The 13,267-nt window shown below is 40.8% G+C and overlaps 1 protein-coding gene across 7 annotated transcripts in view; it reads left to right on the forward strand.

The window, feature by feature from the left end:
- LOC111248584 (phosphatidylinositol 3-kinase regulatory subunit alpha-like) overlaps positions 1-13,261 on the forward strand; it is a 104,091-nt gene extending 90,830 nt beyond the window's left edge. For 5 of the 7 annotated variants that reach the window (XM_022801145.2, XM_022801144.2, XM_086988281.1 and 2 more), the window contains 7 exons: positions 3,860-4,072; positions 4,955-5,354; positions 6,561-6,887; positions 9,215-9,346; positions 10,146-11,396; positions 11,595-11,784; positions 12,791-13,261. In XM_022801145.2, coding sequence (XP_022656880.1) covers positions 3,899-4,072; positions 4,955-5,354; positions 6,561-6,887; positions 9,215-9,346; positions 10,146-11,396; positions 11,595-11,784; positions 12,791-13,112 — 2,796 coding nt within the window. In that variant the 5' untranslated portion in view covers positions 3,860-3,898 and the 3' untranslated portion in view covers positions 13,113-13,261. The remainder of the gene's footprint in view (positions 1-3,859; positions 4,073-4,954; positions 5,355-6,560; positions 6,888-9,214; positions 9,347-10,145; positions 11,397-11,594; positions 11,785-12,790) is intronic. The other 2 variants (XM_086988280.1, XM_086988283.1) reach the window with 2 other exon arrangements.
- The last annotated feature ends 6 nt before the right edge of the window (positions 13,262-13,267 follow it).

Raw genomic sequence — 13,267 nt, forward strand, 5'->3', positions numbered from 1 at the left:
AGCTATTGGTATATAGATAGCTATAAAAGATAGCTATTGTATATAGATAGCTATAAAAGATAGCTATTGGTATATAGATAGCTATAAAAGATAGCTATTGGTATATAGATAGCTATAAAAGATAGCTATAGGTATATAGATAGCTATAAAAGATAGCTATGGTATATAGATAGCTATAAAAGATAGCTATAGGTATATAGATAGCTATAAAAGATAGCTATAGGTATATAGATAGCTATAAAAGATAGCTATAGGTATATAGATAGCTATAAAAGATAGCTATAGGTATATAGATAGCTATAAAAGATAGCTATAGGTATATAGATAGCTATAAAAGATAGCTATAGGTATATAGATAGCTATAAAAGATATCTATAGGTATATAGATAGCTATAAAAGATATCTATAGGTATATAGATAGCTATAAAAGATAGCTATAGGTATATAGATAGCTATAAAAGATACTATAGGTATATAGATAGCTATAAAAGATACTATAGGTATATAGATAGCTATAAAAGATAGCTATAGGTATATAGATAGCTATAAAAGATACTATAGGTATATAGATAGCTATAAAAGATATCTATAGGTATATAGATAGCTATAAAAGATACTATAGGTATATAGATAGCTATAAAAGATACTATAGGTATATAGATAGCTATAAAAGATAGCTATAGGTATATAGATAGCTATAAAAGATAGCTATAGGTATATAGATAGCTATAAAAGATAGCTATAGGTATATAGATAGCTATAAAAGATACTATAGGTATATAGATAGCTATAAAAGATATCTATAGGTATATAGATAGCTATAAAAGATATCTATAGGTATATAGATAGCTATAAAAGATATCTATAGGTATATAGATAGCTATAAAAGATATCTATAGGTATATAGATAGCTATAAAAGATATCTATAGGTATATAGATAGCTATAAAAGATATCTATAGGTATATAGATAGCTATAAAAGATATCTATAGGTATATAGATAGCTATAAAAGATACTATAGGTATATAGATAGCTATAAAAGATACTATAGGTATATAGATAGCTATAAAAGATACTATAGGTATATAGATAGCTATAAAAGATACTATAGGTATATAGATAGCTATAAAAGATACTATAGGTATATAGATAGCTATAAAAGATACTATAGGTATATAGATAGCTATAAAAGATACTATAGGTATATAGATAGCTATAAAAGATACTATAGGTATATAGATAGCTATAAAAGATATCTATAGGTATATAGATAGCTATAAAAGATATCTATAGGTATATAGATAGCTATAAAAGATATCTATAGGTATATAGATAGCTATAAAAGATATCTATAGGTATATAGATAGCTATAAAAGATATCTATAGGTATATAGATAGCTATAAAAGATATCTATAGGTATATAGATAGCTATAGATTAGATAGATAGCTATAGGTATATAGATAGCTATAGATTAGATAGATAGCTATAGGTATATAGATAGCTATAGATTAGATAGATAGCTATAGGTATATAGATAGCTATATAGATAGATAGCTATAGATATAGATAGATAATAGCTATAGGTATATAGATAGTATATATTAGATAGATAGCTATAGGTATATAGATAGCTATAGTAGATAGATACTATAGGTATATGATAGTATATATTAGATAGATAGCTATAGGTAGATAGATAGTTATATATTAGATAGATAGCTATAGGTAGATAGATAGCTACATATTAGATAGATAGCTATAAATAGATAGATAGCTACATATTAGATAGATAGCTATAAATAGATAGATAGTTATAGATTGGATAGATAGTTATAGATTAGATAGATAAATAGATAGATAGTTATAGATTGGATAGATAGCTATAGATTGGATAGATAGCTATAGATTAGATAGATAGTTATAGATTGGATAGATAGCTATAGATTGGATAGATAGCTATAGATTAGATAGATAGTTATAGATTGGATAGATAGCTATAGATTGGATAGATACTATGATTAGATAGATATATAGATTAGATAGATAGTTATAGATTAGATAGATAGTTATAGATAAAGTAACTATAGATTAGATAGATAGATGGATAGCTATAGATTAGATGATAGATGGATAGCTATAGACAGATAGATAGATGGATAGCTATAGACAGATAGATAGATGGATAGCTATAGACAGATAGATAGATGGATAGCTATAGACAGATAGATAGATGGACAGCTATAGACAGATAGATAGATGGATAGCTATAGACAGATAGATAGATGGATAGCTATAGATAGATAGATAGATAGCTATAGATAGATAGATAGATAGCTATAGATAGATAGATAGATAGCTATAGATAGAAACGGAACGGAACTTTTAGGTCAATACTGGGTGAAGGTTGTTCAGGCACGCCTAGGTATGTTATAGTCGTGTGCCGCTATGTCCACTGTGAACATCGGCGTCGTCACTAGTGACACGACACCACTCGTAGTAATAACGACGGCGTGGGTAAACACAGATAGAGAAAAAAAAAACCAACGATTGCGATAGTGCTTCAATGTCCATTTTAACTGTCGCTCAACAGGAGAGCTTGTAGCACGTGTCAACTCGGTACCTTAGTTTCCGAATTTCAAAATCTTAAAAAACTTAAATTGATATCGATCATTCATCAGTCATAACCGACCCAATGATTGCAGATATGAACTTTCTTGACGTAATTTTTCTTTTTAAAAAGGAAGCTTATAGGCCCCGTCGTAGTCTAATTTGGTGGCTCGCACCGAATTGTTACAAATTAGCTTATGATTATGAGTGATTGACCTCTTGCCAGTAGTGAGCTGTCTACTACCAGTTGTTGTTATGAAGCTTATACGGCACAGAACTCTACACTGTAATTTCTTTGTCCAGTATTTCTTATAGTATTATAGAGTTAACGTGCTATATAGTGCGCGTCGATTTGAGCAGCCTGAACCTTTTATCTATTTTTTTTTTATTTATCTGAATATTATTAGAGATGGAATATACTGTTTCTATGACGCATGCTTTTATATAGAATTCTATTTGTCTAGATTTGATCGGCTCTCTGCTCGAATTCTGAAACAAATATTAAACAGGTTCCTGTGTGGAAGAGTGATCGATAGAGAAAAATCGTTTTCGACCAAGATAACGCATCAACGGCCACATACATACATACATACATACATGAACAAAAAAAAAAGTAGACACACATGCGCACAAAGAACCAATCAACATATGAGCATCGAAGGGCCACAATTGGCGTAAAATATAATCAAGCGGAATGCGTGTACGGTCCTAATACTTTACATGTATTGTTTTGACAGACGTTTTTTTTTTAAAGTGGCATTATGTAATATGTCAGCGAGTTGCACTCGCAGCATGTAAGCACGTATTGTCATTCGTAAAAATCCTGTTGGCTTAATTTCTCGCTCTAACGTAAATCATATCTAAACTTGTGACCGAAATCTACTAACTGTTAGATATTTGACCGAATAGTTATGATCACTAGGACCAGGTGAGGCTTAGGCAGGCAATCAAATAGAAGCCGTGTGCTTAGTACGGAGATAGTTTCTCGTGCTATAATCTGTTGTTTTATAGTGTCGCTCGGATCAGTGAACGAGCCCATCGGGTGTTCTGATTTAAGTTGTTATTGAAGTGGTCTGATTTGATGTCGACCTCATTCGATCACTTGATTGATTAATCCTCGCGCTCGACGATAAATAGTACACTCAACACCTTCTTCAGGAGCCTCACATTGACGATTGTCCTGTTGTTGTTGTTGTTGTTGTCGGCCGATGTTGTTGTTGTTCTTATTGCTATGGTTTGTCGCTTACAGCCGGTGAGTGAGTGGACAACTCGAAACGTACTGGAGTGGATGGCCTCAGTGAACATGATCTCGTACAGCGGACCTTTTGAGTCCACAGCCATCCAAGGCAGCGATCTGCCAGGGCTGGACCGACACAAGCTGGCCGGAATGGGCATCAAGGAGGACTACCCTCAGCAAGCCATCCTCGTCTGTATCTCCGAACTCTGTCGGACTCGCGGCATCGTAAGTACCCTTCCGATTTCCACTCACCACCATCACTCTCTAGTTGATCGAAGCCATCAACGAGAGTTCCGACTGGTTGTTTTTAGAAGAAAGCTGTTCGACCTTGAATTCGATTACCAAATCCGCTTGTATTTATCCCGCCCGATTTGTTAGGCGTCTTCGTTCTTTTATGTTTGATGCTATGAAAAACAGGAAAAATTCATATGCTAATCCCTATCGCCCCGTTTTTGGCGTCCTTGCTTTACAAAACGACAGCGATAACGCTAAGATAACCTAGATGCCATTTATTGATGGCTAGGTCTTTGTCTTGGCCATTTCGGTCATTTTAACTAGCTCTTAGCGAACGCTTTTGGCAAGATTTGGTCATCGTTGATAGTTACGAATAACGTTTTATCCTTTCGAGTTGTCTGAAGTGTATAGTGAATTCCTTTGTACTTTTTGGATATCGATTCAACCGTTCTCACGAATTTACGCAATGGATTTCTTATATCGATACATGTTGCCTGAATCTTGACGTGGATAAAGGTTTGCTGCCTGTCAGCTGCAGCAAAAGGTGGGCGTCCTTCTTACCATCTTCTATTATATAAAACCGTTTAAAAATTGACTAATCATCGGGCGATACTTTGTTTACGTTTCTGCCCTGCGGCAATTTGTTACTCTACGCCTGACTGATTATGCAGTCAGACTGTTATGGATCTTTAATATTGGGAAATTTTGTTGGAACTCCTCTATCTAGCTTTTGCGGATTCGACAGCCCAAAAAGCTGGAGAATATCGTTGTCCATTGTTTGGCTTGGTTTATCATGCGAAGACAGGCGGGCCCTGTTTTGTTAGCTGCTTCTGATTGAGGACGGGTTCTAATGTTTGGATGCCCCCTCAACAGAATCTATCGCCCGCGGAGGAGTCGGCGTGCCTTGACATGGCTCGCCTTCGAGAGGACAGCAAAAATAGCCTCAACAACAACAACAACAACAACAACAACAACAACAGCCACAACAACAACAACAACAACAACAACAACAACAACAACAAGGAACACAATGGTGTTGTCAACACCGTCAACAACCACGGTAATGGCAACCATCGCAATAACAACGGCAGTACGAGTTCGTCGGCAATGAGTTCCCGGGTCTCGACCCAGGCACCACTGGTCGAAGAATGTCAACATCTTCAGGCCTCGAAAACCACTCCCGCCAGCCCCGCGTTACACCAACTGCAGCCCGTCGCGTTCATCCTAGCCGAAAACTGTGACCACTGCCAGAAGTCGCTATCGGGTAAACAAGGTGCGTGCCTTGAGTCAAGCAATTGTAATATTGACAAATGCGCACACAGATTAAAGACCACATACACACTGATCTTACAAAAAAAATTCTCCCACAGTGTAAATAAGCGTTTTCTTGCTGTCCCTGTATTCCTTCCACAAGTATAGACAAATCCTTATCCATGCCCGTCAGCACTATTGTATCAGTGAGTACCTATGATTCTATGAACGGGCAAGGCGTTTACGACTATAGCAAAAATTAAAATAACAGCCAAATTTGGCTATCTGTACCATATTTGAAAAAGCGCTAGATTTTAATCCTTCTTTTCTAGAAGAGCTCATGCAATAGCCGACACTTGGAAATCAGAAAAATTTATCAGCCGCTATTCAAAATTAGGCTAGTCTTAGCAAATACATAGAACGTGCTTGTAGAGATCGTCTTGCTCATCGGATAGTGAAATACAACGGTAAAGAAAGTTGATTACAACAAAGTACCCCAACCAGAGGGAACACCGGCACCCCGACGGAGTGACAATGTGCTGTGGCTCAATTGTGTTACTAACGTGACACTGTGCAAAAGGCGACTGCATGTATAAGCTGGTTTGTTCATCCTTACTTGACGGTTCCATTCGAGGGCCCACCGTATCGTGCAATTAGTCCTGTCTCGCAACAACTGCCATTAAGATCACAACCAATAGGTTTTACAGCCCTGGACTGCTTGCATAGGGCTATGCGAGAAACATTAAATGATAATTAGCCGAGTCGAAGATACGCCTTGCACGCGATGGCTTCGAAGAGGCCGAGACGTTAATGGCGGTGGGTTCACACTGGTAACGTTGCCAACATGTCGGTGAAGGTCGCGTACAGTGAAGGACTCACAGACATATAGTAATCTTTAAGCCTATATAGTCTTTGTAATTTTCAAAAATTAATGAAACTTAAACAAGGAATCAGGTGGGCAGCACAAATGTTTCAGAAACGGACAGACGGAGTCAGAATGAAAAAGTGACTGGGTTCCACACGTGGCCGTACGTTTAGTTAGCTCTAGCTTAGGCAGCAGGTTTGATGCTCTATATAGCTAACCTTTTATTTACGGTGTTTATCCATCTACTTAACAGTTTGCCTTAAGTCCTGCCGGTAGAATTGAGCCTCAGTCGCTAATATGATGTTGATGACGATGAAATTGAGAATGATGTCAACAACGACACAGTTCTATACTATTCTGCAGGTCTGTTGTGCCGCTCGTGCGGGACGGTGACTCACGCTGTGTGCTCCACGTCAGCCCTAACGGGCTCCTGTGAGCCTGGTCGCATCACTGGTGAGGCACTTCAGCGGCGTATCGCCGCAACTATTCAGCCTTCAGGAGCGGTTCTCGAGTTGGCGGAACAGTTCAGCGCGACGGAACAGGCAGCACCCAGTTTTGTGCTCAGTTGTATAGAAGGTATCGAATTGTTGGCACACCGCAACGCCTCGCTAGACCTCTACGCCATCTTTGGGACTCGTACCGAACCGCCTCAGGGCGATGTCGATCGGCTTGTCGCGACACTGCGAGAGGGTGAGTGTTGTTATGGAGCTCTAGTGTTGAAGTGGAGACAACAAGAGAACACGTAAGCATGTGGAGTCATCGTGAACACTAGTCGTATGATTGGTTCCATTTTTCCGTCTTAGGGCTTAATGGTGATTTTCGCTAGTTCGTGTGCTCTCACTGGTCATTTAGTTAGCCTTTCTGACTGGTCCCTTGTAGTAATAGTCTTTTTGTCACCTGAGTTCGTATTGCCCCGTGCAGCCATATTAGGCTAAGCATACTATCTTGACAACTACGATGATCAGGACACGCTATTGTGAAGGCCATCCAGTACATTAATAGTCTAGCAGCTATGATGCTCTATTCTGTTCAGTTCTACATTTATACGCGTCTGGGGTGTGTGTATCTCTGGGTACGTGGTATTTATTGTCGTCGTCGTTGTTGGCAAATCGTCGCCTCGGCCACCGGCAGTGGCAGTTTATTGAGATGATTAATGGATGATGGGAGTAGTTTATATTTTTGGGGCGGCGACGCTGTGGTGGCCGCAGCAGTAGAAGCGGAGGACTGACGAGATATAGCGGTTCTCCATTCTCAAATTGACGTCGCCGAAGAGGTTGAGGACAGCGATCCTCGTCAGTCGAGCCGACGTGAATAAACGCCAACCGACCAGGCCGCGAATATCATCACGTCGGGTCGACATGAAACGAGCTAGATTCAGTGAGAAAAACGAGTTCGGTGAGTTAGGGAAGGTAGCTAACAACGAGGGGGACCACACTCACATTTCTTGCGCAAACGTCTTGAGACGTCTTGGAGCGGAGTCGACCTGCCCGTCTGCCTGACTGATTGAGTCATCTAGGACTAGTCACCAGACGCAGTAGTGGTGGAATGATGCAGGGAGTGAATGAACAAGATGGCTGGCGTTAACGTTAATGCCACACCTTTAGATAGAATGATGGACGGACAAACGGGTCGCCCTCGGTAGCAGGAATACGGCGCACTCCGTGACGCCTAAGGGCTACCCCGCTCAGCAGCTGCTGCTGCTGCTGCTGTTATCAGCTCCAGCCGAGCGTAGCTACAACGGAAGGTTTCCATTGCGATTTGTAAGATGGCTGATAGACCTACGGATGTTTAACGTATAGGAAAAGTAAAAGTATGCATGTGTATGGGAGCGGATAGGTTCTAGTAATGCCAGTTGTAGAAAACGACCACAAGTCACCACTCATTAACTGAGCTGCTAGGAAACGTAGGAGCAGACGAACAAATGAATAAGTGAAAAAAATCAACTGTTGCTCACCGCTGCCGTCAAAATGACTTTCGTACCACAGGAATACTACATCATACAAATATCATATATTAAAATAAATTCAAAACTCTATTACATTCCATGTCCATGTTTCTTTGTGAGACATTTGCAGTATTATGAAATCAGGCTCCGTATTTCCGTTATAAACACATGTATCTATTTCTTAGGGAAGTCCCGGTGTATTTTGGGAAAACTCAACCTCGAATATATATATATATATGCTGATAGCTATCGCTATGAAGACCTCTTAGTGATAACACATAATCAGCGAATAATAGAGTTAGTAGTATAAAAAATATAAAGGTATTTTTGGCAATTAGCCGTTCAACCTAGGAGCACTCCTATAGCGTTAAGACGGCACTCAACAAACAGGATGTATGCAACTGTACGAAATAGCGACGCGTGAATTGGACTGTCCATGAGCTAATGTTATCTATTTTGAACCTATGACACGATCGCAGGTCAGGCTCGAACGGCAGTGTATTCATCGCTACATTCGTGCATTGTGATAACGTGTGAGGATTACACTAGGCAGGCGGATTCTCATAAGCATTAGTTGGCGGGCGGTGCGGTGCACGATGTTCTGTGGCACCTTTAATTAAGCGTAGTACGATGAAACATAGCACGTCAACAGCACGTGCACGCCAGTAGTCATTGGCTATCGGCGTTAAACTCCGCTACAGTTTGTATTTTGCGTTCGACTTATGATTAGAATATGGAAATCGTGTTTTCTCAGGAAATACTAAAATTGTACTCGCATCCAATTTACCTATTTTTGAGACCGTCCTCTCCTACTTTAAGCCTAGATGGTTTTTGGCCTATCAGGTTCATACCTGCCACGTGAAAGCGGGTCAAAGAAAGTATGTAGCATGTAATACAAAATAAACAAAGTTCTTAATAGCATATGATTTGCGTTGTATCTATTTTTTGCCGACGGACCACATTAATGATACACTTGCGCTAACCTGTAGAAAGCTGTGTCTCTCGTACCTAAAATCTCGAGAGAGGTCCAAAGCTGACGTTGTGGCAAAACTAAGCTACGTTCAATTTTCAGGTGGCCTGAAAGAGTGCGCGCTGAATGGCTTTGGTATTGAAAGCTTCGTGGCCGCTCTGAAAAAGTATCTTTATGAACTGAGCTCACCGCTCATACCTGTGAATTTCTACGATCGCTTCCTCGACGCTGCCCGTAAGTACATTAGTTTCAGATTTTGATCAGTCAGTATATTGGAGCGGGTATTCATAGTATACAATATCAAACGTCACCTTTCACAGGCTATATGGGCATTTGGCGGTCTGTATTGCTTAGCATTAGAACATTTTACTAGTTACTGTCTACAAGCGGGAAGTCTTAGACAGGTAATTAGTTATCTTATCAAGGAGAGCTTGTGTTCCGCGCCTATCTGAGTGCCACTCATCGCGTAGTAGAAGAAGTACAAAGTGCAAGGAATTCCGTTGGGGTTTACACCGGCAGTAGCTAGAAAAAAAGCAAGCTCGATAAAAACACACTAGAAAAGGTCTTATTGTTTTGAAGGAACTCTAAAGGTAAATGAGGTTGTCCTAAGGAACCGTTTTATGGGGAGCTTTGGTATCCTTTTTAAACGCAAAAGATTTGCAGATTGAATTCGCCGCGTATGATTTTTTATTTGATTGCCGTTAATTAAAAAACAGAAAATGCGTTTATTTTATGATATGGACCGAGTATATGTACACAGAGATAAGAATTATTTCTATGCAAGCGTTCGTGGACTTCCTACTATCGTTGACGTGCCATCATAATAGCACTTATGTAATTGTATATAATAATATACATATATAATTGTGATGTAATTATTCGTGGTTTGCGAAAGCAAATCATTCGATTCATATAAACCATTTGTAGGATAACAGTCATCTCAAAAGTTATTGTAAAGATAATAGTAGTTAAATGTGACAAGCTTGCATTCTACCCAGCGTTGACTTAATTGACCTTTGCTATTTTGTTATAGGGGAACGAAACGATGAGGCCTGCGCGTTGAAGCTGCGCCAACTCGTTCACCAGTTGCCCATCACACACGAATCAACTCTACGAGCTTTACTTGCCCACCTATGTAGGGTGTGCAAGCTGCAGTTTTCGAGAGGGCTAACCCATCCGCCATTTGACGTTGTCAACGCGTTTTGTTACATACTTCTCCGGCCGCGTTGGGACAAGATTTCGTCAATTGTAAAGAATACGCCCCTTCACGTGCGTATTTGCAGTTTGCTCTTGTCTCGCGGTGAGTGGGGGGAACAACTCCCGAATTTCACGGTTCCATCACTGCCTCCGGCGTTGCCCCCACGCAAGATGACTCTTCAAATACCCCACACAACGTGCGACCCACATCATACCTCCCTGGCCAACGCCGAGTGGTACTGGGGTAATATCACTCGAGAGGAGGTTAATGAAAAGCTAAGAGATAAACCCGACGGCACGTATCTCGTTCGTGACGCAACGTCGAAAAGCACCGGAGACCTTACGTTGACCCTGCGACAGAGTGGATGTAACAAGTTGATTAAGATCTTGCACCGTGAGGGCTTGTATGGCTTTACCGAGCCACTATCCTTCACCTCGGTTATCGATCTGATCGAACACTTCAAGCAGAACTCTTTGTCCCAGTATAATGCGGCTCTGGACGTCAAACTCGAGCATCCCGTGTCTCGATTTGTGGAGGAGGACGATGACACGCCTCGCGTTGATCTAGCTACACTTCGCCAGATGATGGTGGACAACAATCGTGACTACCTATTGAAGTCACGTACGCTCGACCGCTTCCATGATTCGTTCAACCAACTGCGCCAGGAAGTGGACCTTAAACAGCATGCGCTTAAGTCATTTGATGAGGCTATCAAAATGTACGAGAATCAGATTACCCTGGGGAGGAACCAAATTAGTAGATTTCCTGAGCACAAGAAAGCTTTCCAGGAGAATCAGGAGGTGCTGCTTGATCGTCAAGATCAAATGCGCCGCGAGAAGAAGGCGCTTGAAGAGGACATCAGGGCTCGTCTGGAGTACCAACGACAGATCGAGTCCGATATGAGCAGTCTCCGTCTTGAAATAGCCCAGATTCATAAAGAGCGCGAACTGTGTCAGATGAAACTGTATAGGAATGGAATTAGCAAGGATGAGATCAACAAATTGCTTCAGGAGTCATCGCAACTGGAGGGCTACCTGCAAGGCGGATCAACCATGTACTGGACTAATCAACAACAATGCGGGTCTGGTAAGCATCTTAATGCATTCAAGATATCTTCAAATTGTAATGTCGAACAACGTCTACCGGATATATTTGTATGCAGCTTTGTACAAACGAATCGCTTAATGCAACTTATTTTGGCAGCCTGGATTGACGCGTTCTTTCTCACGTAATCACTTGAATGCTTAGAAGCTTATTAATAAACTCGAGATTTCTGGGCATAAGTAATATCCCGTTTTTCAGGCAACTATTACACAATGACGAGTCCAACTGCAGACTTGCCTCACAACGATGAAAACACCTGGTTTATGGGCGACTGTACCCGACCAAAGGCGGAGCAGCTGCTTGATAAAAAACCGCACGGGACGTTCCTCATCCGGAAATCTCAAACCGGTCAATACGCGTTATCGCTCGTGTACGTTTAGCACGTTTCGAATACACTGACTGTTTACATTTAAACTAAATTTCTATGCTTTTATAAAACTGATGCAAAAATACTTTTTTTTTATCTTATCGAATGCCCCAACCGTATTTACTCAAATGGCACATATTCAGATTTGAGATAAATTTTACTTTTTCCTTATAGCTAATTTTAGTATGTAGGTATTGTGCGTACGTTATCGACAATGCTGGCGAGGCAGACAGTTAGTCCACTGCATTCCGTTTACTACAGCCCAGCCTAAAATTGTAGGCCTTAGTTGGAGCCTAGCAACGCGATGGAGTAAAAGCGCCTATTTTTAAAAATAAAAGCGTTTTTCTTATAATTCATCTAACATCGTCTGTGGCCATTCACTGGCTTGCTGCCGGACGCATTCATCTAATCATAGGCTCTTTAGCAGTAGCTGGCTTCTGGATCAGTTCCCATAAGCTTACACTTTTATCTGGGTTAGCCACCTCATGCGTCCGCATGCTCGTCTGCGTAGGAATCTCCGGGTGGTAGTAACAACAACAGCCTAAAGCTTTCTCCGATTGAGTATGATGCCGATGCGTTGATAATGGCACTAATGGCGGCAACGGAAGATGACCACGGGCCACCGGCTATTTTCAAAACGATTTTTCATCGCGACGGGTTGATGACCCGTTACCCGCGTTTGTTTTTTGCAGTTTATTTAAAGTGTACCGATTTGACCTTGCCATCTACGGCAGGGACCAAACAACGCCATTACAGGGCTAGTCACTACTGGCCTGATTCTGCTTTCAACCATGAGTAGAAGTTGTTCGATTCTACCTAATCTTCATAAATAACTGAATTAGCATTATTTTGAACGCCGCTAAAACCTAAAGTGTGTGCAATCAGTAGAGCAGACGACTGCGGTGACGCTACAAGCACGACTGCCATGTGATTAATCAGACAGTTTGCTGTTTTTATATTTCTTTCATGTGGGATGTTTTGCTTTGTGTAATTGTACCTGAAATTACAGAGTTGGAGAGAAGATTGAGCATTGTCTCATATTCAAGACTGATCGAGGGTTCGGGTTCGCGGAACCGCAAGCTATATTTCCGACGTTGAAATTTCTCGTTTTGCACTATGCACGGATGTCTCTAGAAGAGCACAATCCCGCGCTTCGAGATACCACACTAGCAACACCTGTCTTGGCCAGTAAAGAAAACGCGCAACAGGGACAACATCTTCTGCAGCAGCAGCCGCCGCCGGCTCAGTCGGCACCGCTGCAGCCTCAACAACAACAACAGCAGCAAGAGCAGAAACCGTCGGCGCAACAGCCCGAACAGCAAAAAAGCTAATAGAAGAGCGTCAAGCGACAGTGAATTCAACAATAACAACAACAACAGCAGCAGCAGCCAAATTCATAAAAATGATTTGATGACGACTATGTCTAATAGCAACAACACACGGTATGACAATATGTCATAATTATACATTAAGAAAAAGAATATAT

This window comes from Varroa destructor, unplaced genomic scaffold (genome assembly GCF_002443255.2).
Source record: "Varroa destructor unplaced genomic scaffold, Vdes_3.0 BEIS01000004.1, whole genome shotgun sequence".
In the NCBI taxonomy this organism is placed as follows: Eukaryota; Metazoa; Arthropoda; class Arachnida; order Mesostigmata; family Varroidae; genus Varroa; species Varroa destructor.